Genomic DNA, 25134 nt, shown 5'->3' with positions numbered 1-25134 from the left:
GGAGATGTATAATTATCTACCCATGAAAAAACAAAATAATTACTGACAAATAAGAGAAACGAAAGCCACAGAAAGCTGCTTAGGCTGAGAAAGGTTGGGCGGTTCTGACCTTCACAGAGCTATTTCTGTAACAACAAAGCCAGATGCACGACCAGTGACATCTCAGGAAGGAAGACCTTCTGAGGACTTGGAATCACCACAACCATTTTCCAAAAGTGACTAAGGAAGAAAGCACTTTCCCAAAAGATGTGTGAGGACCAAGGATACAAGTCTCATTTTTGATTTTTAATTCCTCTGTGAGATTTGAGAGATCTCAATGATTACAGGGAAGACACTTCTTTCAGAAGCCCAGACGGGGAAGAGCCACAGAATTGTAATAAATGAACAGGGAGTTTCCAGAGGCAGCAAGATTGCTCTTGAGTTTCTGCTGTGGGAAAGAACTCAGCTGATAACCCAAGGTACCCCAAAATAGTTCAAAGTATGACTTGAGACAAACATTGGGGGGGGGGAATAGACTGTTCATGCCCTGCCCAGGACAATGAGGCTGAGTTCAGGGAACGCAAGCCTCCTGGATTGGCACCACAGGCTACCAGGGGACTTGCTGCCTGTCTGTGAACTGAAGGTTGTTCAATGCTTGCCTGGCTCAAAGGGCTATCCAGGAAGGAGAAGAATGTGCAGGACGTGCTAAGGGGAGAAACTGAGTCAAGAGTCATGAAAGACCAGTACTTCAGAGCACAGGGGGTAAGTATGGGAGGGAGAGCGGGTGAGACTGCTGTGGCCAGACCAGAACCTCATGAGGAAGTTTACAAATGACTCCTAGGACAATAAACTCCTGGAACCTCAAAGTTTGGGTGTGACTTGATCAGATATGATCTTAAGGCCAATCACTACAGGAAGAAAGAAAATAGGAAACGGAATGAGGATCTTAGCCAAGCCAGAGACAATGAGGGTGGTGAAGGGACAAGCAAGAGAATGAGTTATGTGTGACATAGACTCGCCCTGACAGTGAGGGGGAAGTTTCTGGAAGGAATAGTGTTGTGGTCTATATATCTGAAGTGTCCCCTACAGACTCCTATATTTGAACATTTGATACCCAGCCGGAAGTGTTGTTTTAGACGGCGGCACAAGGTGAAGCTAAATGAAGTAGGTCACTGGGGCTGGCGGGGCAGTCTTGAGTGAGCCCAGGTCCACTTCCGGTCATTCTGTGTGTCCAGCCAGCTTCTGGCCTCCTCGCTATGGTAGAAGGATCCTCTGGAACCATAAACCAGATGAAATCAGGGCCCCCTTAAGTTGTTTGTTGTAGAGGTCACAACCACAAGAAAAGTGACTAAAACAGAGAAGGCTGTCTCTAGGCTAAGAAAGGAGACAGAGGAGGCACTCCTACCTGCTTGTAGTAATCCACATACGTGATCTCTGAGCCGTCCCGCTTCTGAAAGGCATGTGTGGGTTTCACAGACCAGTCAATGTCATCGATACGATATGTCTTGTTGTTGTATCTGGTAAAGTTGAGACACTTAGAAAGCACTTTGCCAAATCACCTTACGTCACATGGCTACCACACCACAATCTTGAGTAAATTCAAAATACAAGATCCACGCCTGACATGATGGAAGATACTATACACATAATCACATCTTTGTGCAGCATGATCAGCTCTCAACGGAGAAGAGTGTGAACTCTTCAGCACTCGGGAAGATCTCCACACTCCAATGGACAGAGCCAGCAAGCCATACTCCACAGTGTTTGACTCGGCTAGACTCTTGTCATTGTCAAATGTCCCAACGATAAAATTCCACTCAGCTTCCATGCCCTCCCCTGGTGTCACCTATCAACTCCCAGGCAGACTTTTATAACAAATATCAACACAGCTGGCCAATCACACAATTCCCATGTTAACCTCTCTCCTTGGATTGACCTTTAGCAAAACTGAAGAACCAATGGGTTAGGCAATTCCAAGTGCCCCTTCCCTCTCAGCACTCTGCTCTCCTGTGCCCTGGCCTGCAGCAGAGACCCCAAGGCAGGCTTCCCAGAGCTCAAAAGCGTAAAAGGTGTCTCTGAAAGAGCGCAGTAAGCCAGTGTATTAAAATGTACATGCAATGGCAGAGGAAGCGTTCCTGTGTCTGGCAAGGGGAGACCAGCCGAGCTGCCCCTCTGCTAAGATCAAAGTCCAGACCAGGCTAGTCAATGGGATGGTCCAGAAAGGAAATCAGTCTCTGACAAGCTTTGGCGACCCCAGGAAGATGCCTAACCTGCCAGTGTTTGGTCTGGCTCGGTGATCACTGAGGGCAAATTATAGCCATAAACCTAGAAGCTTGCTTGAAGACTCTCAAGGGGACAGCTGTGGAGTGCACACCTCTCACGTAACACAGTACAATGACCATGAAGGGCCTAAGCAGAGCCCTGCAGACAGTGGACAGAGGAGGGCGGACGGTTCTAACAGAGAGGACACGGGGCCCTCAGGTGCTTTGGAACAAGGTTTGGGGAGGCAGATATCTGAAAGGGGAAACCAGACACTAAGCGCTAGGCATAGGTACTGGTACAATAAAATGCAGGCTACTGAGGGCCAGGTACAAGATGGCAAGAGAGCACAGGCAGTCATGTTGACTTGGGATGGCCCAGAAGTCAGCGGTGACTAAGGAACAAGCAGGCCTTCTATATATAAGGTTCACACACACACACACACACACACACACACACACACACACCGAGCCATGTACTCTAGCTAATGTGGTAGGAACACTCTGGATCCCAAAGACTCATAAATGTCTGTCTTAGATAACCATCCGGGGCCAACTCTTACCTGGTGAGGACAATGAGCCCCACTAGCTGTTTGTGGCATGTCTCAGTGAAGCAAGGCATGCCAGTTCGGAGGCAGAGATCAGTCATGAATTCCAGAACGGTCTCATTGCGGAGGACTTTGTAGTTTACGTCAGCATTGAACAGGAGTTTGCTCTCAAAGTGGGACACAGAAATGGTAAACCCAGGCCATAGGGACAATCTTCATCAACAAGTAAAGAGCAACAACAAAACAATAATTTTAATATTAAAAATATACTGCCAGAAAAACCTAGAAAGAGTCTTACATGGTGAGCATTTTTTTTCCTACTTCTCCCGAGGTGATGATGTTTTCTTGGTTTTGCTTTGTTTTTGTTTTTTTCTTTGGTGTCTTTTTTTCCAGATATAGGCTGAAAGCATTGGGTTTTTTTTTCATTGGGAGTTTCTTTAAACATAGACTTAGGGTAAAATTCTGGTGAATCAGAATTTCAAACTAAGCCCTGATACTTCGGACACTATATTTCTGGCGGGAGCTGCCCTGGGTGCAGTAGGGGGTTCACCAAGACCTCGGTCAGATGCCCTAGCTGTGCTTGTTGTGCACTGGTTCTAATGCTTTGATTCAACCGTGAATCTGCATATCCAAACACTCAAGGTCCTGCCTCCAATCGGTTTTTGATGGATCAATAAAGATGCCAACGGCCAATGGCTGGACACCCTTAGAGTTGCGAGGGTGAGGACACAGAGAGGAATGGGCAGATTCGCTATGACTAACAATGGGGCACAGTAGCGGAAGGAGATAAAGTCAACCAGCTGCGTGAGCTTTCCAGTTGGTGGCCACTGGCCACTTCCTCCATTGGGCCTGAGGTGCAGGGGAAGGTTCGGGAGTGCCCAGCCTTTGAGGCAGCCAAGGCATTTAAAACTAAGCTGGTGTGTGTGTGTGTGTGTGTGTGTTTCTTTCAATGTGCAGTCTACTGGGACCCAAAGCAGTATAGCCAAAGCTCACTGTTACAGTGCTGACCTCCTTCTCAGCGAGGGGACAGGACCAGATGTGTCTCAGAATGAAACATTCTGCTTTTACTGCTGACTAGCCACAGAAAGCTGAATTCTGAGTCCCTTCTAGAATTTTATGACCTAATGAACTAACCGAAGAACACAAAGTTCTGGCTTCCCACCATTCTCCACGACAAAATAAAACAAACAAAAGAACACCTGAAAATTACAAAACCCATCGCATTCCATATTCCAGACACTCCACCCTTCACCGGAGGCAGAGTGTCACTGATATCTAACTGTTTCACAGGAACAGAAAATGTAAGCCAACCTACTTGTACTGGGGGATCTCCATTGGTTCTGAAGGCTTATAGAAGTTCCGTCCAATTTGGTACATACTCAACTTTTTGAAGATCCTGGAAGTATAGTTTTGGAATCTTTGTAATATTCACAACAGTGTAATTCAACGTTTGGGGGCTGGGAAGATGGTTCAGCGAATAAAGGGCTCATCCCATGGGCATGAAGATCTGAGGCTGGATCTCCAGAAGCCAAGTAAAGCCAGACACAGTAGCACAGATCTATAATCCCAGTCCTTCTATGGGGAGACGGGAGGCAGACACAGGGGAGCCCTCTAAAGCTCATGGCCAGTGAGCCTGGCGTAAGCAGCAGCTAGCAACAAGAATTCATCTCAAACAACGGAGAAAAGAAGCAATGGAGGAGGCTGACCTTTGACCTCCAACACACTACGGCAAGTATGCACAGCCAGAACAAACAGTAAACATATGTGAGTATATATTTGTGCAAACTATAATTTCATACTTTAAAATAATGTTGACCCATTTAAACACTTAACGACAGTAATACAGTCGATTCTGTGTACTATGATCCCAGGGAACTGTAACAGTCAGGCACGCCACACACGGGGCTCTTTTGACTGGCTGCTCCCTATTTCGGAAGGAAGAGGCCATTTTTCATAAACCACTCAAGTTCCCTGGGTGCTCACACCGTGGTGGCACCATCTTCATCAACTGTCCACCCTGGTCACCTCTGGGAACGGGTGGGGGTGTCCAGTGCCTGGGGAAAGGTAAGCACCCTGAGGTAGAACACTGAGTGCACTCTGCACATCTGGCAACAGCTGTCGCAGAAGCCAGTCTCCCATCTGTAAGGTGAGGTTTGTGTTAACATCGCTGCTGCGGTGAGCAAGGCGTGATGTGGTAAAAGACACTGGAAAGCACCTTCCACGGCCAGCTGGTAGCGCCCCCTCACTAGGGCGCAAGGGGTCGAGCGTTTGACTAACAGTAGAATAAAGCATGCCGTGTGAGGAAGAAGTTACTTTATGTGCCCAGATATTCTGGAAAGCCCCCAAACTTCCTGACTCTCTCCCCCTCAGTCTGCTGAGGGGCAAAAGTGTGGCTGGCATCTCTATAACAAGGGTTCTGAATGCAGCATCCTGACGCGCACAGTGCTATGTGGCTCCTGTGTGCCTTCTTTAGATCCTTTACTTGTGATGGGTGTGTGTGTGTGTGCACGTGCGCGCGCGCGTGTGCGCGTGTGTGCGTGTGTGTATCTGAGTGCGCGTGTGTGCGTGTGTGTATCTGTGTGTGCGTGCACACGTGTGCATGTGTGTGCGTGTGTGAGTGTGTATCTATGTGTGCGTGCACACATGTGTGGGCGCGCGCGCGCGCGTGTGTGTGTGTGTGTGTGTGTGCGTGAGAGAGAGAGAGAGAGTGTGTGTGTGTGTGTGTGTGTGTGTGTGGCTTTCTCTGGTTTCTTCACCTCTAGGCCCTACCAATAAAAAATCTGTTTTTACTAAGTGTAAATAGGGGACAGGGATTCTGAGTCAAATCCCTCCATCCGGAAGGTAACCGGGGACCACATGACTCTCAGTCCATTCTAAAAAACCATCAAAGCTTACATACAACCACTGCCCCACCACCACCACCACTCACTCAGTGAAGACAGATATGGGGCTAGAGAAGGAATCAAGGCAGCACACAGCTAGTGACAGCCATGTATGTCCCAAACCAGCCAGCAAGTGGAGAAACAATTCCACCATCTGGCTAATTCCTACTCAGTGAACAGGGAGCTGGGGTCAGAGTGGGGCGGGACAAGGGAAATGAAAGACTAAAAGTATCGTGGCCTAACTTTGGGATAAGGCTAGTTACTGGCCTAAGAGAGGCTGAGATAGATGGTGCCCCATCTTGCTGCTGGCACGCACCCATGCAGCACAGCCGGTGATCTGATTAATCTCCGGGCTGTATGCCGAAAGGTCAAGCAAGCAACTTACTTTCTGAAGATGACATTGAAGAACTGAATGCACACAGGAGAGTTTGAACCGTGCTGGCTCGTTAGGGTGAGAGTTATCTTTACAGTCTCACCTCTTTGAGTTTCAGTTGTCAGTTCTGTGACCTGGGGAAAAGAGGCAGGAAAGAGGCACGGTTTATCCTCAAGTGTGTGCAACACAAACGCTATAAAGTGTATAAACACAAACGCTGATGCACGTGCACTGACCACACCAGAGCTGCAGGTGCAACGTGTGCAACAATCCGATCCACATCTGGGGATCAAAGCCAAACGTCTGCTAAAGACATCCCCACAAGAAAATCCCACGGACCGACGGACGTATAGAAAAGCAATGCATAGATTGCATTTAGGAGGAGGCAGACTGTCTGGCCCCTTCCAAGGTCATGAATTCCCGAGAAATTCTTCCAAGAGCATATTCACAAAGCATGAAACCTGCGGGGTGGAGGGGAGTCCTCCAGGGAAAGGCAGGAGGAAGAGAGAGACAGGGGTGGGGGGGTGGGGAGGTGGGGGGGGTGGTAAAAAACACAGGGGCTGGGGTGGGAAAGGTCATCCTCTTACTAAGAGTCTGCAAAGGGCTGGCAAAGCCGTGGAGCTTGACTAGAAAGAATCTTTTAGCAATGTAAGGACCACGGGGCTAGGCTCTGTTTGGGTCATCAACTAAAGAAGACTCTAAGCTACCAGAGGCTGCAGAGATGGTTTGAAATCATCTTGTTTCTGTGAGGAGTTTGGTTCTTAGCACTCACACTGGGCTTCCCACAACTGCCTGGGGCCCTCCTCTACTGAGCGCGTGCGTGCTCTCTCTCTCTCTCTCTCTCTCTCTCTCACACACACACACACACACACACACCATATATAATTAAAAATAAATCTTTAAACAGAAAAAAAAAAACCCTCTCAGCCAGGTAAGGCCCAGTACAGGTTTTTTCAGCTACATGCATTCCCAACTTAAGTCAATAAATATCAATCACTGGTTGGGGGTTCTCACTAGAAGCCAGCTTGTTCTCAAGCCTCTGCATGATCTTGCCTCTGTTCTAGTTAAGAGGGTCAGTTTTATATCAGGATCTGGACTGCATACCTGTCCCTCCACACAGCATGGGATACTGCATTAAGGAGATTCCTGGCCTCAGATGACTCACACAGAAATGGCAACAGCTACAGAGACCCCACCAAGGTCAGGATAAGCCCTCTATAAGCAGAAGTAGGAGGGACATCCTGCTCCCAGCCCCACGGGGATTACAGACAATGTGACAACAATGGCTGTGAGGTGAAGAGCTGAAAGGAATTGGCAACGCTGTATTTCTCAACAGCTTCCCAACATCAAACACTTCACCCCCTCCCTCCCCCCTCAGCAAACACCAACTGCTCCTGTACTTCCGCCATCTGTTTCTGGACCAGCCCCAGCCAGTTCCCAGGCTGGGACCTCCACAGGCACATTTCTCATCCCCTCCCCCACCGCCTGAGCAAGGCCCTCGTCCCTGAGTGATTTCAGCTGCTCTGATGCTGCCATGCTTAGAGCCAGCAGTGGCGGCTGCCTCTGACAGTCTACTGTGTGACCCAGAGGAAGCTGCCTCAGCGCTGGAGGCTTCCCCACCATCTCTAAAGTGGCAGCGAATCCAGATGCTTCCACAAAGGTCCAACAGAGAACAGCCTTGTGGATCTCTATTCTCTATTCTAGCCCTTTTGACACGCTGCCCAGGAGACTCCATCAGTCTTTCCACTCCTTGCAAGGTGTGAAGGGAAAGTCTCCTGCAGTGTTTCTCTGCTCCAAAAAAAGAACTTCTTCTTCCTACCTTTAGTGTTCAAAACACATTTAAAGGTCTCTGTACCTCCAGGGTTCCTTCTACCCCCTGCTAATTGTACCTCTATGGCCAATCATTTCTCAAACCTGCCCCCCCCCCTCCGCTTGTCACTCGGCCAGGGCCCCGCCCCACTGTCCATCTCTCTGACCCAGAGGTCCTCCCTAAGACACCAATCCTGACTCTCACCAAGTGTCCTGCTAGGAATGCTCCCGCTTTTCACCATGCCCTGAGATCTGACTGTGGGGTAAGATCCTCAAGCTCTCTGAGTGACAGGGCTAGAACATGTGGTGTCCTGTTGAAGAGCCTGGCAGGGCACAGAGGGGGACAGATGCAGTCTGGTAGTCGGCTAGAACAGCAGCATACAGGAGAGTCCTGTGACGCTGATCTGAAGACCTGCCCTGCACAGACCTCTACACTTATTCAATAAATGCAGTATAATAAGAATACTGATTCAATACTAATTATTACTAAGTGTTTGTGTCATCCTGCCTCATACTGTGTTTATTCCTAACTCTGATGTTAAGCTGGAAACCTTTTAAAGAAAATTATCCCTGTTGTATTTATCTTTACTTCCTCCTTGGTGCTAACACCCCACTAAGAACACAGTTGGCTCCTTATATGTGCACAAAGGTGGCAAACAGATGTTAATGCTAGAACCTCCCAGCACACAGGGTGTAGAAAATACTGGAAGGCCAGGAGGCAGCTGGAAGGCAACTTCCAGAATTTTGGATAGGAGGAGGGTAATGTAACTCAAAGAGACTCTTCAAACTGTAAGTAACACGCACCCTAGAAACATGGGGACTGGCAGGAGTATGCCCAAGTCCACTGAAAGGTGAGCAGAGCGATACTGTTTGTCCTTAGGATGCGCAACAGCATCAGGATACAGATCAAACAGGACGCAACAATTCTCCGCAGCCAGTGTCACTCAATCTGGGAAGGAGGCCAACATCCCAGACAAGTCACATGCTCTGTCTTACAGCCTATCTTGTCACCTGCCTCCTCACTGGACTCTGTCCTCAGCATGCAAATGTGTTTAACACATACGACACACTAGTTCTGGACAGAGGCAAGCAGTGCTAACATGTTCCTGGCATGTACGGAACTGGAGCATTCCAGTGACATACACGTGACTTCCAACAGCACTGACATTGCCCAACTACCGCTATAAAAGTGACTCTAAGAACAAGATGATCTTAATCCTGACAAGTCATTGGAAGTACACTACATAAGGATAAGAAGATGTGTTCCATGTTACTCATGTGTCACTGGACAAAGGTCTTGAAGGGTGAATAGAAACGTTTCTAAACACACAGATTCGGATGTCCTGAGCCACCAGATCTGACATTTGGTGTCACACATTTCAAGGGCTTCACAAGACAGAGAAATGCTCATAAATTCATTTCTTGGATAAAAGCGTGAAGACTTGCTTATAATGTATCAATTTTAATGGATGCTATTGGAACTATAGTGATTAAAAATGCTGAGCTCACTGACTTAGCACTCTGACTGGAAGCATCGGAGATCTAACTCTGTTCTACTAACTTTTTAAAACCTGGTCCTTTTTCTCCTAGGAGCTCCAATCGTATTTTAAAACAGAATATTGAGAGAACATGCATATTGATATCTGTCTGGGGACTAATAATGTTGAAAATCTGAAAAGAGGGGATAAGGGAAGATGTTAAGTAAATTAAACATTTAACTATGTCAATGGTCCCATTTTGTAAACACTCCTAGAATTGACATCAGTAACTCCTCTTTCCTATGATTAGTGATAGTATGAAAGCAAGGGTGGCCCTACATTCAGACCGGGTGTGGTTATCTGGCCACACAGGCAGCCCACACAGGGTCAAGAGCAGCCAGTCAATGCATACATAATGTGCACGGAAGTGTGCCACGGAAGTGTGACTCTGGAGGTCTCACCTGCTTGGACAGGTTTCTAAGGACAGCTGTCTTAAGAATCTGCAGCTCTTGAATGATTAGCCTGCTGGAGCATGGCATGGCTGATGACATCCTAAGAAACCTTTTAGCTCTCAAGCAAGGGAGCAGGACAGTGCAAAACTCCAGGGAAACAATCCTTCAAATCGTCAAGACAGCCAATGATCTTCTCTGCACATATGTAATAAGCCATGTATTAATTCTCTCTCTCTCTCTCTCTCTCTCTCTCTCTCTCTCTCTCTCTCTCTCTCTCTCTCTCTCTCACACACACACACACACACACACACACAGACTGTGAAGTACCAACCATACTGTACCTTTTGGTCTAGCTTTTCTGAGAGGAAAAGGCTGCCACCGTCAAATGCTTTTGCCTTGTCTGAGAGTATGCTGTGATTATAAAGCAAAGCAGACCTCAGTCTCCGAGAGGCTAAATCTGGGCTATATGTGACATGGTACTGGTACAGTTGCCAATCCTGGGGTAAATCTAGATTAAAGAGATTTGTAGCCAGCCGCACAGGTATTCCGCTAGAACCTGGGGAAGAGAAAAGATGTTTTTCACCGGCAGAGCACACCATGTTAATGTTCATCATACTTTTAAATTTTACCTGGACAGTGGCTGCTATAAAGCAAGGTTTTCTGATCTGTAGTATGGGATAAATGCTTGCACTTCAACCTTGTGATACCACTGAGATTACAGTGAGCTCCTATGCACAGGCATAGAAAACATAGGCATAGAAAACAGAGGAACGAGTATGAATTTCCGACCTCAGGAGAAGAATCTGAGCACAGCTGCCTGGACTCCTTGATTCCCTCCGAATGGGACTCTGTGGTTTCCGCCAGTTAGCCTAGTGGTCTAGGACACCACTCTGAGATCACACATACAACAACAGTGGAAACCTACCCCACTCTCACGTGAATGATACAACTCCCAAGCTCTGGGAGATCCCCAGCATTGGAACTTCACCAGGATTTGGAAAATTCTAACAAAGTCCCATCAGAGGTTAGACCACTGTGCAGGTCTCCCAAAGAGGTAGAGAGAGGCTGCGAGAAGAAACAGGAACTCTTGAACAGAAGCAGCACGATTCAGGCTTCTGTTTCTATAGGTGCACGCCGGCCATGTGTGCTTCCTGGAATTCCTTCCCCTACAGACATTTTGCTCACAGCTTAAAAGTCTGCAGGACAAGTAAGAGCTGGCCTGAGCAGAGCTGGCCTTGTGGAGGATGTCACAAGCTCATCCCCAGGACAGACTCTAGGAGGATACAAAGGACTTTTTGCTCACTTGTCTTCACAGAAAATCACTCAGTCTGCATCTTTCCACCACACACGTACACTATTTTGCTTTTTTTTTTTTTTTATGGAGAAACTGGAAGTGCAAGCCCCTAAGGTAGAGAAATGAATGGTGTGTGTACCTAACTGCTCCCTCAGCCCTGGCCCATGAGGCATGCATGTGTCTGGCAGAGGCAAGAGACAATCATGCCATTTTTTGCTTAAGAAAAATTTTGTTCTCCCAGATTTTGAGTGAATGGCAGCACATTTCATTCAGCTGGGTGTCACAGGACTGAGAGAAGTCAGTCTAGACTGCTCAGATCATCTGTGCCAGCGGTTTCCAACTGCAGCGAGTCCTTCAATATTGGCATTAGGGATTAAAAATTCAAGAGACAGCAGGTGTTGGAGAGGATGTGGAGAAAGAGGAACACTCCTCCACTGCTGGTGGGGTTACAAATTGGTTACAACCACTCTGGAAATCAGTCTGGCTGTTCCTCAGAAAACTGGGCACCTCACTTCCAGAAGATCCTGCTATACCACTCCTGGGCATATACCCAGAAGATTCCCCAGCATGTAATAAGGATACATGTTCCACTACGTTCATAGCAGCCCTATTTATAATTGCCAGAAGCTGGAAAGAACCCACGTATCCCTCAACAGAAGAGTGGATGCAAAAAATGTGGTATATCTACACAATGGAGTACTATTCAGCCATTAGAAACAATGAGTTCACGAAATTCTTAGGCAAATGAATGGAGCTGGAGAACATCATACTAAGTGAGGTAACCCAGACTCAAAAGATGAATCATGGTATGCACTCACTAATAAGTGGATATTAACCTAGAAAACTGGAATACCCAAAACATAATCCACACATCAAATGAGGTACAAGAAGAAAGGAGGAGTGGCCCCTGGTTCTGGAAAGACTCAGTGAAACAGTATAGGACAAAACCAGAACAGGGAAGTGGGAAGGGTTGGGTGGGAGAACAGGGGGAGGGAAGGGGGCTGATGGGACTTTCAGGGAGTGGGGAGCTAGAAAAGGGGAAATCATTTGAAATATAAATAAAAAATATATCGAATAAAAAATATTGGCATTAGGAAGGTATGTAAAGCAGTGGGTTTAATTGTAAAAAAGATTTGTTTATTACCACTTGTAGACACACCCACATACACATGTGCACGTGCCCACAGAGATGAGAAGGGTGTGGAGATCCTTAGACCTGGAGCTACGGCTATTGTTGAGCTCCCTGATGTGAGTTGTGGGACCTGAATTTCAATCTTCCGATAGCACAGTATGTGCTCTTAACCCACCAGCCATCTCTCCAGCCCAAGAACAGCATGTTTCATGAGAAACCCAGAACAGGAGAACAGACCCTGCATGCACACTGCTTGTAAAACCGTGACTTCAGCTGTACACCTGCTTGCTAGATAATACCATTTATTTCTAATTTTTCTGCTTTTCTTAAAAAAAAATTAAAACCAAACCAAACAAACAGACAGTTCCCATCAGTGAAGAAGGAGCCACAAAGCCTCCTACAGATCTGGAGAAAACCACAGCCCCTACTTCCCAGGAGACACATCTGCCCACAACTATGTGTACAATTTCACAAGGGTCCTGGAGCCTGGATGAAGAAGTGTTCCCACTGACCGTGATTCCCTTTCGAGAGCTAAAATCCCCACAGGCGGATTCCCCACATAGGATAAGGGTTGGGACAGAGACTCTGTCTATGCCCCCAAGTGAGAAGAGGGTTGGGTGTCTTTCCTAAGCAAGGTGTGGTTTGAGGAAAATAGTTTTGTGCTGCTGACAAGTCGACACACTCCAAACACCTTCAACACAGCAGTTACTCGTATCTATCAGGTTGCTTAACAAACTTAACCTATGTCAGAATTAGAAATTTCAGTTTCACAGACTTGGTGGCTTTTAAAAAGTAGCAAGGAGAGAGAAGGCAGCATAGGAGAGTTTATCATGTTCTCACAGTCTCGATGTCTTTCAAGAGGGAAGGGGATGACTGGAGTCAGCTCAGTGTGCTCAAAAGACAAAGAGTCAGGGACTTCTGGCTAGTTACACCCCTGAGGACGAGACACTCACTGGTGCTGCAGAATGGACACTTTCCTTGTGCCCCCATCCACCACCCTGGCCATGCTGACAGCCCACCGTGCAGGCCAGAAGCATCTGTCCTGTCTGAAGCTTTTCTATGGCAAAAGGCAGGCAGGCAGGGAACAGAGCGCAATCCAAGACAACAGAGCGAACTGAAGACAGAACGCAAAGCTGAGGCTCCTTTGCTAACCCAGACTCAGACAATTACCCAGAATGCTCTACTCAAGAGCTCCCCACTGTAACAGTTGCTGTGTCCCCAATTCTCCTTTGCTAATTCCAGAGGTCAGACTCTAGAGTGCAAAGATCAGTAGGAAACCTTAGCCTAGGGAGACAAAGGCCAAAGAGTCAGCAGCTCTGTTGACCTCTGCACCCATGAGCCCCACAAAACGACGAATCCTGGACCATTACCTCACCCTCCGAAGCTCTGGATGGGTCCCACATGGATGAGGTCGATGGATAAAAGATGAAGATGTGGAATTTGTCTCTGATGAAGAAGAACTCCCTGATCTCCTGGTGGACTAATAACCCTTTCTCCCCCCCACCCCCAAACCCCCCATCCCCACCCCCCACCTCCCCACCCCCACCCCCATTCTACAAATACACTGCAGTGGGTCCTGGGAGCACGCTGGGAAAAAGTGACACGGAGAGGCTGGCTACCTGTTTTACAGTCTTTTACATGGGTCAACTTCTCCCTGGTACAGACACCCAAATCTGCGAAGTCCTGTCTGCCTCTGCCTCTTCTTTCCACGAAGGCATGTTCACCATCACCAGAAGAGACACCAAGCTCATCTGAAACAAGAAGATAACATGGTGTGTCAGACTGCGTGCAGTCTCTCCGTCAAAACCACACCGACCGTCAGAACATGGGATTTCCAATAAAATGTGCCTGCACTGCCAGCACATTCCTGACTGCACCAACACTGAAAATTATAGAAAAGGACGGGAATGTTTAATTAGAAGTAAAACTTAGTGTTAGCTATATATGTTCTCCTCTGGGTCAGACCACTGCTCCCTCCGTGGGCCCCCAGTCCCAACTGTTAACAAGTGACTATCCCTCCTGTCCTGCCCTGTCCTGCTCTAGGGTGACTGCACTCTAAAGAGTTCCAAGCTAGGACAGTCCACCCTGACTTCTGGACAGAAGGGCTGAGTCTCTCACATTTCCCAGTGAAAAGAGAAACTACCCAGGCATGGACAGCAACAATCATGCTAGATGAGTCCTTCAGAAGACAAACGTCTACCATTTACTATAGGTCATAAAAAACCTGAAAGAAGTCTGTTTCCATGAGAGTGACTTCTGTTTAAGTGTGTACAGCTTTTAAATGCCTTCAGCGCTTGCAAGGTAACTTCAATACATCAAAATGCAGGGTTTTAGGGCAAAACAACACACCTAACAGTCTGCTGACCTCTGGGTTTGGAGTTCATCTGTCCTGTAATGTTGTCCCTCACTGTAGGTACTGTCCAGAAATGCCCCTTCCACCTGCCCAAACTTCCTTCCAGACCCTTCTCCATGGACACGGAGACTTTCAGGAAGACTTAAAAACAAGCAAGCAAGCAAGCAAGCAAACAAAACACAATCAAAAACCTCTCTGTCTAATTTTCAGAGATTGATTTTAACTGACCATCTCTATCTCTCACTGTTCTAGATCTTAAGTCATTTTTAGACAGTTTAAAAATTCCACACTACCAAGGCCAGGGAAACAGCTCAGTGGTTAAGAGCACTTGCTGCTCTTGGAAAGGACCAGTTTGATTCCCAGAGCCCACATCATGTGGTTCACAACACTTCAGGGGGACCCAGTGCCTCTGACCTCACACACACACACACACACTCTCTCTCTCTCTCTCTCTCTCTCTCACACACACACACACACACACACACACACACACACACGCACACGCACACACACAAATACCACATAAAATAAAATCTTTATTCTTAAAAAGTTCAAACCAGGCTGGGTGGTTGTGGCACATGCCTATAGTCCCAACACATGGAGGCAGAGGTAGGCAGGTCTATGAGTTCAAGGTCAGTGAGACCTACATAAACAGTATTCGGCAAAACCAGAACGGGGAACTGGGAAGGGGTGGGAGGGAGGACAGGGGAAGAGAAGGGGGCTTATGGGACTTTCGGGGAGTGGGGGGGGCTAGAAAAGGGGAAATCATTTGAAATGTAAATAAATTATATCGAATAAAAAAAATTTAAAAAAAAAAAGAGTTCCAGAATAATAGGGGGGGGGGGTGATACACAGAGAAACACTGTGTTGAAAAATAAAAACAAAAATAGACACAAAACAAAACAAAATCCTAAAAGTTTAAAGTACCATAGAATTGTGGGTCTCAGAAACTGGAAGGATGGAAATCGGAGAGTTATTTTTAACAAACAATAAGTTTCAATATTATGATACAAAAGAGTTCCAGAGATGGATGCCAGCAGTAACTGTACAATAAGAGTGAGCTTAAAACCCCAGGACTGGGGGCTGGAGAGATGGCTCAGTGGTTAAGAGCACTGACTGCTCTTCCAAAGGTCTTGAGTTCAATTCCCAGCAACCACATGACGTCACTCCATGGTCAGAATACAGGACATGGTAGACAAGTGTCACCCAGGGATATGAAAGGAACGGTGTTCTCAGATTCTTTTCAACCCTCTGGAATCAGGGGCAAACAAATGTCTCTTATTTAAGCCCCTCAGTCTGTGGCACTTCCCCTTGGCAGCCCAAGCAGAACCCAATACACCTGAGAAGGCAACTCAAGCTGTGTGGCCTGGATCGGACGAGACCCCCTGAGACTGAGCCAGGATCGCAGGGAGGACTGATGTGTCGTCCAGGTGGAAGGGAGAAGGAACGCAGAGGGGTCTACTTGGTTTCCCCCATCCTGTGAAAGGGCACTTTGATGTCTGGGCTCTGTATTTTTGGAATGTGTTCTTCAAAGGCTGGGAATGTAACTCTTAGTGAAGTGCTTGTCTAGCAGGCATGAGACCCTGAATCCAATCCCCAGAACCATATGAAATGGGTGTGGTGGTGTGCCCCTGTAATCCCAGTACTAAAAGGTTGGGGAGGGCAGAGGCAGGAGAATCAGAAGCTCAAGGTCATCTTCATCAATACAGTAAGTATGAGGGTAGCTGGGCTCTGACACTGTGTCTCCAAGTTGGTGGGGTTTCAAAATTATTCGCTGAGCAGAAAGAATCAGAAGACTGGCTTCCGCATCTGAATCCCTGTGTCCTGAGGACCACCAGGACACCAGCGAATCCACAGTGAACATGTGAGGAGGATCCCTCAGGGAAAGATTGCAGAGCCGGCGGTGGGGTCTGGTGTCTCGGGGCTTAGTGGGTCCTCTTAGGCTACTCAGGCTGAAGGAGCCCAGGGAGTTCTGGAGGCAGACCCAGAGATACTTACACGGCTGTGAGATGATACTTATCCTACCTCCGGCCTCCCTGTCTCCAGGACTGGCAGATGTAACCTACAAAGTGGGCAGAAGGTTTGCTCAGACTTAAATGAACTCACAACCCATGACGTTATCAAACGGCAAGAACAGTATCATGTCTCATACTGTAGATTACCATGATCCAGGAGCAGGAAACATTAGAGGTAGATTCCCTTGAGAGGCAAGAGGGAGGTGGCCATTCTCCACAGCTCCTAAGGAGGAGCTGGAGTGCTCCCCTTGCCAAGTGCATTTAGCTGAGTCATGCTAACATGGAGGTGACCCAGATAACCCAGAGGTGTAAGGTATGGAAGTGGGGTCCTGAGCATTGGGGTGATCCCTGGAAATGAACTGAACCAAAGCCAGTTCATGAGACAGGAAAGGACAGACGCCATTGATATTTTCTTTGCAGAAACTTCTCTTTGTCCAAGAAATTATTGTATCTTGGTCTGTTTTTTTTGTTTGTTTGTTTTGTTTGTTTGTTTGTTTTAAAAAAAGCAAAGTCTAGAGAACTCCACTAAATGATAACAAAGGCAAAATGATCACAAACCACTAGTGTGGCCCGAGTCTAAAAGGTTCTCCAAACAGTAAATGTGTCAATGTGTCGTTGTTATGCAATATTGTTTCTGTCTGGCCACCCAGCAAACAGCCGCGCACTTCCGAGTGTTTGTTTAACCAACAGCAGTTGACTCTAAGCCACATCTGAATTTGAGATGATTTCTAATACCGTTTACCAGAACCTACTGTATCACACCAAGGCAAGTGAGGATACTTCAGGGTTTTGTCTGTCTGTCTGTCTTTTGCTTATTCTTCCTTTTTTTCCCCATTCTTTCACAAACAATTTACAAGGAACTGAATTAAAGCTAAGACAGAAGAAGGCAGCTATGCACCTCCTGGCCACAGTGCCTTCTGCACTTCCGGGTCTCAACAATGGTATCTATTTGAAAGAAAAAGGTGGGAAAGCCTCAAAGAATTAAGAGATGCACCTAGAGGAAAATGCTGCCCAGGATGGCCACAGAAGGACAGACAGAAGTACTCACCACGATGTCTCCCGGGGCCTGCCCCACTTCCCTGGCACTCTGGCCAGTGGCGATGCCTCGCGCCCTCACACGGGCCCGTCCACTCATGTTTCCGGGTGCCCAGCGGTTTTCCAGGGCTGCTCGGCCTCAACAGGAGTGTTTCCTCTTTGGCAAGGAGGCGTTGAGGCTGCGACTCGGAATTTGGGAGTATTCAGCTTCCTGAAATGGATGCTGCAAACAGCAACCCGGGAGGGCGTGGGCGGGCAGGGTCCCGCGGACCCCCCAGAATGCGCAGGAGCACGAAGGGCGGGGCAAGCTAGGCGGGGGTGGGCACCTTGCGAGGTGGGGGCCTTGCGAGTCTCTCCTTCTCTTCCTCCCTCCCTCCTCCCCTCCCCCTCTGTCTATGTCTTTCTTTTTTTTTTATTCAATCTCGCTCTCCCCATACCTTTTTTTCTCTTCCTCTATGTCTCTCATTTGCTATAAATACCCAACTTACAGTATTTATCATTTCTTTATCATTTGAGGATGTATCTCTCTGCCCCTGGTTTTTAGAAATTACCCAATCATAAATGTATATAGAGTTGCATCACACACCACTCTGGAAGTGTGAGGGGAAGCTTGTGGTAAGGTCATAAGGTGTGCTCCCCTGAGTGTTGTTAGGTGTACCCTGAGAAGAGGTGAGAGCAGGTAAAGGGCGGCGGTGGGTGGGGGGTGGGGTGGGGTTGGGGTGGGGGGAGGGGCTAGTAGCCAGACCATTAGACAAGCGTTTGGAATGATGCTGAGATGGATGTTGCAATGCGAACAAGAAATTAGGTTGGGGGCTAGAGAGGGTTTAATGGTTAAGTATATTCTTGTTGCTTTTTCAGAGGGCCGGGGGGTTTGACTCCCAGGACCCACAGAGTGACTCACAACTGTCTGGAACTCCAGCGTCAGAGGACCTGACACCCTGTCCTGGCCTTCTTGGCGCCTGTGTGCACCCAGAGCACATACAAGAAAATGTTTCTGGTTTGTAATTCAGGCAACAAGCGTACAGTCTTGTAAACTCTTAGAGAGGCACAGGCAGGGCGATGAGGGAGAGCTTCGAGGGTGATGTCACTGGAGACAAAGCACTTGTGTCACTGTGGTCGAGTCACCGCATGCTCTGTCCATCAGTGAAGTCAGTATTGTACCAGAGTCCTGAGGGTACTGTGTCCAGAGGTCTGCTGAGGACTTAATAATGAGCTGGTTGCTCTGGGGCAGCGTTGTCTGAGGTGAAACCTTGTGTTTCTGGAGGGATGCTCCAAACTCTCAATCTACAGCATCTGGATAATAATAACACAGGGTAGGAGAAAGGATATGAGTACCGGTGTGTGTGTGTGTGTGTGTGTGTGTGTGTGTGTGTGTGAGTGAGTGACATGTTCCATCTTGCAGGCAACTCTTAGGCTCAGGAAATAAACAACTCAGAAGATTCACCAAGTCCCTAAAACTGACCAGATACACTAGGCCTCTCCGTTCTCAACCATATAGAAGCTGTAAGAGACAGCGGAGAGACACTCTCAGAGCTGAGCTCCAGAGAAGGGCTCAGACCAGCTGAGTCATCCGGAAGAGAGACGCTTCAACTGAAATAGGGAGAGGCACAGATCAACTGAAGGGCCCCGCATTGTTGAGCTGCCTCAAGCTGTGGAGTTTCCGGTCTTCGCCAAAGACCCCCTCGGCAAGCACACCCATGCTGCGGCGGGTCCTGGCAATGCAGATGTCTTTGAATTACTTCTGCTCCTGTAAGTAACCGCTTGCCCATATTTCTGTATGTAACCCCAATAAAACTCATTGGTTCACCTGGTGTTGCTTCTGAATCTGGCGTGAGTAGATGTCTGTTCATGCCCCCTCCCCCCAGGAACAATGTCAGATGCACTGACCCAAAGGACGGACGTGGCGTCTGGAGCAGCACCCAGCGGAGCTGCTGGCATGCGGGCCAGGTCATTGTGGATGAGAGCAGCCTGAACCACTTCCTTCCAGGGACAGGAAAGCACTGCCAGGTGTCTAAACAACAAAGAGAAATGATGTGGAAAGCGGGGGTTTAAAGCAACCGCAATAATTCCTCCTATTTCTTAGAATATTCGAAAGCTGGGACAGTAAAGTCAAGTGAGCTGTAGCTCAGGCATAAACACAACAAACAAGAACTCCCTCAATACACAGAATACTCTGTAAACTGCCTAGATTAAAGCCCAGAATCTGAAAACAGAGGGTTATGATTATCTAAGAAAGTTCATCCATATATAGACTTCTTATCTTATGTCCCAGTGAGAGAAAAAAGAAAAGAGAGGGGAAGGAAGAGAGAAGGGAGAAATGGGAGGGGAGGGGGGAAAGAGGAGAAGAGGATGGAAATGAGGAGCGGAAGCACAGTGTCTGTGCAGAAACACACCTCTCAACCCCAAGGGAGTAAGAGCTACTTTTATTCTGGAACCAAACTACGAGTGACCATGGCCTGAGAATGCAGGGTCAGGTTACCCCAGGTTCTGGGTTCCAATATGCAAACAGGTTCATGGAGTTTTTACAGTAACAGGACAAAGAAAGTTACAAATTACAGCACTTTTAAAATACATTGGTGGGAGCAATCGGGAGGCAGGTCAGTGAAAGGTGAGGGTATCGCCACTGCAGGCCTCAGATGCTGTAGTGTAATTGTAGTTTCTTGTCAGTGTTCTCATTCACTAAAGAAACAACAGCAGATAGGCAGCAAAATCAAGAAGAAAGAAGAAAGGAAGAGACAGAAAGCCAGGCTCTATAACCTTGTCTTAGAAAGTCAGCCATGAGTCTGCATGCTCATTGGGGTGGGCTACCCAAACCCAGCCAAACTCTAGGAAGGCAATCACATGACTGTGGAGACCAGGAGACCAGGACCAATGGCTGTCACCATCCCACTGTCTTTCACTGAGGACGATGATTAGAGGCAGTATGTACTTAAAGCGTCCTGTATGGACCAAGAGCTTTGCAAATAACAATTCTTAGTCAGCTGCAACCTCTGGCATGGAGCATACAGTTCAGGCACCATATCTGCATTCCTCCCCAAGAAGACTTGACAAACCGAAAGGGCTTCTAGCATTGTCTTGAGGCGTTTTTATTTGATCACCAAGATAGTGGGCAGACGTGGGAGCCTGATAAAGTGTGTTGACTTGACCTCAGGAGAAGCAGAAAACCAGGGGGTGTGGACAGGTGTGCCCACTTGCTAGGAGAGCAAATTCCTCCACGGGGATTAGTCATTTTGAAGGTGCTGCTTGAACACAGCTCTCATTTTAACTGTAGTATTAGTGACAACCGCCAGGTAGACAACAGACTGAGGCCAGAGGCTGCAGTACTGGCATTTTTCTGTATAGCATTACAGGAACTTAGCTTGTGGTGGTGGGATGGTGTGTGTGAGGTGCTTCCCTGATTTGCAGGGTTCCGATGCTTCCAGGGCTCCCGATGCTTCCAGGGCTCCCGTGAGGACTCTTCCTGTAACAGACATTTATTGTGGCAATAGCATGTTTTTGGAGTGGTTTGTTGTTGACACAAAAGAGATCTTCCATAAGATGTAGTTTATTCTGGAGCCTTTTGGGTGACCACTGCTTAAAAAACACAGATTTAGGTTACCTGAAATCTAGGTTCCAATGTGGAAGCAATTTCACAGAGGTCTTACAGTTTTAAAGAATAGAGAAGGTTATAACTCGAGGCTAGTTTAAATGCATCGGTGAGCACATCAGCTTGCTATACCAAGGTGGGGGAAGCTCAAGGCTGCCTGGTGGCACTGTTAGCTTTGGGGTTGGTAGAAGCTAGTTTCCTGCCAGATCAATAGATTTACAAGGGTTTTGTCTACTGTCACAGAAGTTCTGACACAGAGTGACAGGCACAGACAGCTGCTCTGGAGGGCCAGGACTTAGCCCAAGGGAAGGCAATCAGCATCTGAACCCACAACTTTGCAGGCTCTCCACAGAACTGGAATTCTAACCAGCCAATAGTCTGCAGACCCTTTCAGGGGTCCGCCTGCACGGCCCTGCTGGGCTGCTCTTCAGGGGTTTCCGTTCCTCCCCGCTTCTTTCCATCTTCTTTACCTCTCCCTGTCCGACTGCGGAGCCCGGCACAGGAGGCACTCAGACACACTTGTTAATTACTCACACTCCACATTCCTCCTTTGAAAAGATCTTTCACAAATGCTCAGAATGTGGTCTAATGGGACATTCTCTTTCCTGCAGTATTATATGAGAGTCAGCAATTTAAAATGGCATTCATTTATTCATTTATTGTATATGTGTGTATGCGTGTGGGTATACACAAGCCATTCATTTATTCATTTATTGTATATGTGTGTATGCGTGTAGGTATGCACGAGCCATTCATTTATTCATTTATTCATTAATTGTATATGTGTGTATGCGTGTGGGTATGCATGAGACACACACACACACAAACACACACACACACATACATATACATGAGTGGCGGTCAGGAGACATTTTGGGGAACCAGTTTGCTCGTTGACCATGTGGGACCAGGAGATAAAACCCCGATCACAAGTCGCTCTCTCCACTGAGCCATCTCACTGACCCAAGGCACTGTAATTAAAAAAAATACTAAAGATCTCAAGATGGATGTCATAAAAACCCAGTTCTTCACATTTCACTTGAAGTAGTTTTACAAGCTCTGCAGGCAATGAAAATGTGCTTTATCCTCCATGCCCCGCTGCCCCCCACACATTAAAAGAATGTTGGCGATTGTTTCCAAAAATTGATTTCTTTAAAAGTGGATATTGAGGACTGATGACGTATGCTAACTGGAATTACACAGGAGATTTTTTTCCCCAGATCAAAAAGAGTAGCATTCATAAGCATTCAAGGGCCTGCCATGATGAATCTGAGTTTTATGTTAATTCCTTGTTCAGTAAGTTCCTGCCACAACTTCACTCCCAATGGCCCACAGAGGCTGTTTCAAGCTGCACAAAGGGTTCTTCTCAGCAGAAGGGCGTGGCGGATGGCTTCATTAGCTGGTCCTCATCTGGTGCACACGCCCCACTGTCTTCTACTTCTTTGGGCCCTCAGCCCACTCCTCTCCTGCTCTCGCCCTCCTTCCTAAGGCTGGCCTGCTGGGATCTCTACTCTGGTTCTCCTGACTCCAGGCCTGTCCCCCTGGTCACTCTCCAGCTGGCTTCACACTTTAACCCATGTGGTACTGAGGTTTTTCCCCTGGAGGTCCTGCTCCTGTTAGATGGCCTGGGTGACATTGCCTTCGGTACTTCAGTATGTCACTGTGTGTGTGCTGGAGAAGGCAGAAGAGAATCCCCAGTGTTCGTTCCACCTCACACTTTCCTCTCTCGGTGAATCTTGTGCCCTCTATAAAGTGTAAGGCCTGCCTTGTCTGTTCTCGGCCCACCGCTCCCCCATTAGGTTTGCGGTCTCTATTCTACCCAAAATGGACATCGCTTGCGGTGGTGGGCAGAGCTAGTGACTGTACTGTTGAGAACACAGGAGCATGTGGGGACAAGCCCGGTGGGAACCCGAGCGTGTGCCCTTGCAAACAAGTCACTGCTAAATGAGAAAGGAAGCAACAGAGAGAGGCTGGCCGAGCGGGGCCTGCCTGGTGCAGCTCCACCTGGGCAAACCAGTGCCAAGCCGGCCAACTCACAGATGCACCCCATCAACAGAAAGATGCCCGTGGGTCAGAGATGAATTTGTTAGTGCTTATAAATGAGGAGCTATTTTCTATCTGATTACTTCAATCACTTGTCAAAATAGCCTCAGCTTATTTACATAAAGACAGGATTTGTTAAGAGACCATGTGGCATAAAGGTCCCTGAGACATAGGCAAGGGTGACCTGTGACATATGTGCCTTGCCCAACTCAACACCAAGACCTTGGCTCCTCTCCTGGGTGTCTGAGAAGTGTAATGTACACACACACACACATACACACACACATACACATATACACATATACATACACACACACATACACGCATATACATACACACATACACACATACACACACACATACACACATATACATACACACATACACACATACACACACGCGTACACACACATATACACACATATACATACACACATACACACACATACACACACATATACATACACACATACACACATACACACACACACACACACACACACACTGGAGCTAAATCCCATAGTCTCTCTCCCCCTCCCTCGCTCCATCCCCAGCCAGTTTTCTGCTCCTAGGTGTGAGGCCAACAGAGAGCAATTAACCCTCTAAGCTCTAGGGAGCCAATTAGCAGAGTGAGAGAGAGAGGCAGAGAGACAGAAAGACAAAGAGGGACAGAGACAGACAGACAGAGACAGACAGAAAGACCGAGAGGGACAGAGACGACAAAGACAGAGACAGAGAGGAGCCAGAGGGTCCCTAGAGTTTTTGATCAGCCCCCTCACCCTGCAGTTTAAGTGACAGTGCTCAAGGGATGTGAAGTACACAAGGCACATTAATGTCACTTTAGGCAAGTCCTTTAGAGGGTCGGGACCTTGGTCCCTTCCTCTGTAGGTGACCCCAGTGCTGGTAATCTCAGTGAACAGTTTCCAGGCACATCCTCAGGGCCAGGGCTCCTTGGCGGTCTTATCTTACCCCTCTGTACCTCCATACATGGTTACCTGCAGTTAGAGATGTGACTACCTAAACACAGAAAGCTTCAATAATTTGCCCAAGAGCAGACAACCAGGGAATGTTGCAAAGCTAGTCTGGGAACCCAGCAGTTTCCACCCCCAGAATTCTTAAATCCTAATTATTAAATCCCTTTTAAAAGATGCCTGTCAGGTTACACTTTTTAAAAACAGTTACGTTTCCTGACTGTCTTGCATCACCTGTAAACACTTGGAGCTGAGTTGGTGACCTCTGTCTGACTCTAGGGCTAGGGCGAGCCGCTAGTGTCCCTGCTGCCTGCATCCTCCAGGCTGCTCCTGCACGCCCACAGCAGAGGACACAGGCCACAAAGTGTCCAGTCTGCGAAGCTGGGAATAGCCACTTTGGCCTTGGACAGAAAACATCCTGAACTGCTCTTGAGCCTTCAAGGATTTGATTCTGCATGGCACAGCCCCTTACCATGGACAAAACACCTGGGCACGCACACCATTCACCAGGATGGTTTCCGGGGACATTCACCCCATACAACAGAAGTACTTATATAACTGGCCTGACTCAGGCCACGGAAGCCAACAGTGGCCAAGCCCCTGTCTCAGGCTCTGGCTCCCAACGGCAAGCTCTTTCCTGAATGCACCCTGGCACCCTAGCTGCCTTCCTCTGACTGTCAGGGAAGGGCTTGGGAACACAAAAGAATCAGTCCTGCCAGCAAGTTCTCCTGGCTTCTGAGAAGATCCTTCCAGATGTGTTCACGGAATGGGGGTCATCCAGGGGTAAAAAGGTTACCCTGGTGTTCAGCTCGAAAGGAAAGCATGGGCCTTAAACAAAGCCATGGCAATCACAGAAAATACATTTTGAAATCCGCAACAGATTGAAAAGCGCTCCTCCTCATAATAAGTGTTCCGTAAACACAGGC

General features: G+C 47.7%; 1 protein-coding gene and 1 pseudogene across 3 annotated transcripts in view; one reads left to right on the top strand and one right to left on the bottom strand.

Moving 5' to 3' along the window:
- Positions 1-17736, bottom strand: part of Piwil4 (piwi like RNA-mediated gene silencing 4) — a 45426-nt gene extending 27690 nt beyond the window's left edge. For 2 of the 3 annotated variants that reach the window (XM_052189732.1, XM_052189733.1), the window contains exons 1-8: positions 17622-17736; positions 16557-16620; positions 13825-13956; positions 10121-10335; positions 6053-6174; positions 4101-4181; positions 2801-2998; positions 1385-1496 (exon numbers count right to left, since the gene is read on the bottom strand). In XM_052189732.1, coding sequence (XP_052045692.1) covers positions 1385-1496; positions 2801-2998; positions 4101-4181; positions 6053-6174; positions 10121-10335; positions 13825-13956; positions 16557-16620; positions 17622-17708 — 1011 coding nt within the window. In that variant the 5' untranslated portion in view covers positions 17709-17736. Of the gene's footprint in view, positions 1-1384; positions 1497-2800; positions 2999-4100; positions 4182-6052; positions 6175-10120; positions 10336-13824; positions 13957-16556; positions 16621-17605 lie in introns of all 3 variants that reach the window. The other variant, XM_052189734.1, reaches the window with a different exon arrangement.
- LOC127690187 (sodium channel modifier 1-like) lies at positions 13053-13689 on the top strand (annotated as a pseudogene).
- Positions 17737-25134: the final 7398 nt, after the last annotated feature.

This window comes from Apodemus sylvaticus, chromosome 7, assembly GCF_947179515.1.
Source record: "Apodemus sylvaticus chromosome 7, mApoSyl1.1, whole genome shotgun sequence".
Lineage (NCBI taxonomy): Eukaryota > Metazoa > Chordata > Mammalia > Rodentia > Muridae > Apodemus > Apodemus sylvaticus.
The sequence above is the reverse complement of the archived record's forward strand: the minus strand, read 5'-3'. Positions and strand labels throughout refer to the sequence as shown.